Source organism: Austrofundulus limnaeus, unplaced genomic scaffold, assembly GCF_001266775.1.
Source record: "Austrofundulus limnaeus strain Quisiro unplaced genomic scaffold, Austrofundulus_limnaeus-1.0 Scaffold1534, whole genome shotgun sequence".
Classification (NCBI taxonomy): Eukaryota; Metazoa; Chordata; class Actinopteri; order Cyprinodontiformes; family Rivulidae; genus Austrofundulus; species Austrofundulus limnaeus.
Window position 1 is genome coordinate 1,585 of NW_013953936.1, and position 4,277 is coordinate 5,861.

The window sequence follows — 4,277 nt, forward strand, 5'->3', positions numbered from 1 at the left end:
GATATGAGCTGGTGTTATCACTTCATCGTCTGCAGATGATTGATTTTTTTCACAGAAGTAACAATTAACAGCAATCTTCCGTAATTTTATCATGTTAAGAGTGAGTTTATAGGAAAATGGAGGAAAAAAGCAAGGCTCGCTGTTGCCATTTCAATGACTTTAATAAGCAAAATAGGAAACAATTTGTTTTTTCCAAAAACAACAACCAAAAGACAAAAAACAGAAACCAGCCTGAATGAAACAGTTCAAATTTAAGTATTGTACTATTATTCATATAAACAGGATTGAAAATTGATCCCCACCATCGCTAAAAGTGGAATTGGCAAAAACCAAAAATCATAATAATAATAATAAAAAAACAACAACCCGCTGCTGCAGTTTCAGTTCGATTTCAAGCCAGTTGAATCAACAAATCAAAAACAAAACATAAGATTGTTCTAAATGCATGACTTTCAAAGACAGTTTCAATGCAAGCACCATGCTTAATCGATATGATCTGACACTTTAATTTAAACCATTCAAATAATAAAAAAAAGGGAAAAGGAAAACTTTTAACTATGCATCTGGCCAGCAGAACCAGAATAATCAAATAATAATAGAATTAATATTAATAAAACAGACACAAACACAAAAAAAGGAACAGAAACATGGTTTTCATTTTGAACATTTGCACAACCTGAATCCCCCTTTTTTTTACTGACCGGCAGAAAAAAAGTCAGGAAAACTTAAAACTTTGTATGGAAACGTGACTCGTCTAATTATTTACTCTGTTTACAACTTTTAAAAGTGAGATTTTTGAGGATTCTTTAAAAAAATATTATTTTCAGGTCCAGAGAAAACGTGCAACAGGTGGCTGCCAGCCGCGATAGGATGTGTTTGGATAATAAAAACAGACGTTTCTAAAGCTGAATTGTAATGAATAAAACAGTTTTTACTAAAAGACAAAGGGACACTTTAAGATTTGCGGCTTTTGCGCACATTTCAGTATCGTCGTGGCCACATTTGCGCACAAATATTAGGTTTTTATTTTATTTTATTTTTTTTATAAAGTTCCAGATGATAACATGTCTTCCTGAAGGGAGGTCTGAGCAAAAGTCAAAATGAAAACATGCTAAATATCATCCTCCTCCTCTTCCAAAAGTGCACCTGACGCACAATTWGTTGAATTGAAATGCGACCTTATTTGTTTAAAAAAAACATGCACTTTCTTTCTTTCTGAAATCTTTCAATCGCGACCTGAAAAAAGTGATAATAATAAAAATATGGTAACAACCTGTAAATGAAATGTAATTAAAAAAATAACACAACGCAAAGAAAAAAAAGAAGTTCAAACCAGCCTCTTCTATCTTGTTGTGCAGTTTTTTTGTAGTAGCATTATATTTACAAGCCCCCCTCCCCTTCCCCTTAAGACAAAAATWAAAAAAYYYYAAAWWAAAAGCCACCTTCAGTCCTGCTGTTCTGTCCCCGCTGCAGTTCTCTAACACCCCCCCTACCCCCACCCCACTCTAAAAACAGAGAAAACTATGGAGAGGCGCAGATCAAACACATGCTCTTAATATACACAAGGAGATAAAAGTACAAAATAGAAATTGTTACCGTACATGTCCAGCATGCAGGATTAATATTTAATGCAGATTTTTTTTGTTGTTTTTCTTTCTTTTTTTTATTTGTTTTTTGTTCATTTCTACATATATATATCGAATATAACCAAGCAGGCAATAAATCAATGAGATGTTGCATAAAATGTTCCCCCCTCCCCTCCTATTCCCCACCCCCTCCTTCTCTCCCAACAAGTTGAATTTGCATAAAAAAGTGGAGTCACGTTGGTTTCTGCGGGCCCACTTGTCGAATGTGAGGCGAGGCCTGCTTGTTGTTGGTCATGTTTATTATTATTAATATTTATTATTGTTTTTTTTTGTTGAACAAAATCCCCCCAAAATTGGTTTACAGATTGTTTAAAAGCTGCAGTCTTGAGAGGAGGTGTGGGGGGAAGTTCCATCATCCGAGCCTCCTTTTTTATTATAAAGAAGAGGGATAGAAAAAAAAGTATTTAACTCCCACCAGCTAATCTACAAAGATGCTGCTCAAACTCTACTCTGTTGTTGATGGAGAGATGATTATATATGAGAATATTATCTAATGGATTATTCTTTTAATATGAATATAATTTTTTTGTTTAATCAAACAGTGTGGGAGGAGGGGGTTATTACCATCTGTTCATCGGTGAAGTCAGTCAGTTGTGGAGAAAGGATCAGTTTATGGGGGGAGGAGGGGGGGGGTTTGTTGTGAAGGCTGACAACTCACATGAAGAACTCCGGGGATGACGGGTTGTCGCTGGTCGAGCCGGCCTCGCGGAAGCCGTTGCTGGCCCCCGAGCCCGTCAGCTTCTCGCACTTGAGTTTGTAGGCGTCCCTCTCCCTCGCCAGCCGGCTGATCTCCGCCTTCAGCTGTTCCACCTGGTTCATCAGCTGCGTCTTCTCGTTCTCCAGCACGTGCTTCTGCTGCACGCGCTTGAACCTGCACGACTGCGCGTAGCCCCGGTTCTTCAGGGTCCTCCTCTTCTGCTTGAGGCGGATGACCTCGTCCTTGGTGAAGCCCCGCAGGTGTCTGTTGAGCTCCCGCACCGACATGGACACCAGCTGCTCGTCGGAGAAGCGGTCCTCCACGTTCAGCCCGCCGCCCCCCGCGCCGTGGTGCCCCGCCGTCTGGCTCAGGTGGCCGTGCGGGTGGTGGTGATGGTGGTGGCGGTGGTGGTGGAGGGACTCCGGGGAGACCGGCGACGGGCTGTCGGGGTCCTGGCTGTGGTGATGGTGGTGCTGGCTGTGCGGGTGGCTGTGCGCYCCCGGATGCCCGGACAGCTCCTCGGCGTGGTGCGGGATGCCCCCCGCGTACGGGTGGTGGTGCTGCTGGCTGTGGCCGTGGTGGCTGTGGTGGTGGTGGTGCGGGCCCCTGTAGCCCTCGAAGGCGCCTTGCTGCTGCTGCTGCAGCTGCTGCTGGACGTGCGGGGGCTGAGGGTGGCCGTGCGCCGTGGCTCCGATCAGGGCCTCCACCGCGTCCTCCGGGGTCAGATTCAGCGTCTGCGGGTCCATCTGCTGGTGGTACCCGCTGTTCGGCATCCAGTACAGCTCCTCGAGGTGGTGCTTCTGCTCTGTGGGGCTGAAACTGGGCGAGGAGGGCACCGAGCTGCAGGGCGTGCTGATGGGGGTGGAGGACACGGAGCCCTGCGGCTGGAGACGGGTACACTGGCGCACCCCGCTGCGATCAAAGCCGGCCAGGCCCTCCTTCTTCACGTCGAACTTCATCAGGTCAAAGTCGTTGACGTATTCCAGAGCCAGGGGGCTGCTGGGCAGCTCCGAGCCCATGCTCAGCTCCGCACTCATGCTGGGGTCGCGACTCTTCTGCAAATACGCAAAGGTACTGGCGAGCGTCGCAAAAACAGACTTACTAATCAGAGTCTCTTCTCTCTTTCCTTGTTTCATGCAATAGTTCTTTTGGCTCCTCCACCGCTCTGCGCTGACTTGCTGTAGCATGAAACACGGCTTGATAGGAGGGAGGGGGGAGAGAAAAAAAAGTTGTGGAGGAAAAACTTTCAGCTCAGCTCAGTGTTTGCGTCATGTAGCCTACTTCTGCTGGAATAATCTGTCAGGGACCAAGCAGGCAGGGAGGTGGAAAGCAGTGCGCCTCAGTGAAAAATAAAATAAAAAAGGAAGAAATATAATCTCAGTCCTTCCAGCAGAAGAGTAGTCACAAATAAATCAGCATAAATAGCAAAAAATCTGAAGCAATACCCCGTTTGCTCGCTGAGACAGACACCAGTCCACGTTGCAACTTCTTGCTTTGTAAGTCCCCCTTTTTGTTTCTCCAGGAAAATAAAAGGCACCAAAAAAAAAAAGAAGGAAAAATCAACAAGGCGTTTGTTGTTGCTTTTCTCCCCCCTTTCTTTTTCGCTGAGAAGGAGCTTTTCCAGCTCTGCACCGCAGAGATTRAAAGGCTCGCTTCTCTCTCACTCTCTCCTCTCGCTCTGGTATCCAGCAGACTGCGCTCGGAGCCAGCCGGGGCTTTATTATCATAGCGCGCGCGTGACGTCGCAGAGGAAGGCAGGGCCAGAGACCCGCGGCTGCTCCAATGGGAGCCGGACTCTGCGCTCAAACGGAGGAAGAGAGGAGAAAAGAGGAGAGGAGAGAGGAGAGGAGAGGAGAGCGACCAATTTGGTCTTGACAGCCAGAGACAGTCAGCTGACCGACTTCCCTAAAAGCGAAGGGTGGGAGGYAGAAGGA

The 4,277-nt window shown here is 46.1% G+C and overlaps 1 protein-coding gene across 1 annotated transcript; it reads right to left on the reverse strand.

The window, feature by feature from the left end:
* Positions 1-1,782: 1,782 nt before the first annotated feature.
* Positions 1,783-4,033, reverse strand: mafba (MAF bZIP transcription factor Ba). Its single transcript, XM_014032764.1, has one exon. The coding sequence runs from the start codon at positions 3,528-3,530 to the stop codon at positions 2,301-2,303; it is 1,230 nt and encodes a 409-aa protein (XP_013888218.1). The 5' UTR covers positions 3,531-4,033; the 3' UTR covers positions 1,783-2,300.
* Positions 4,034-4,277: the final 244 nt, after the last annotated feature.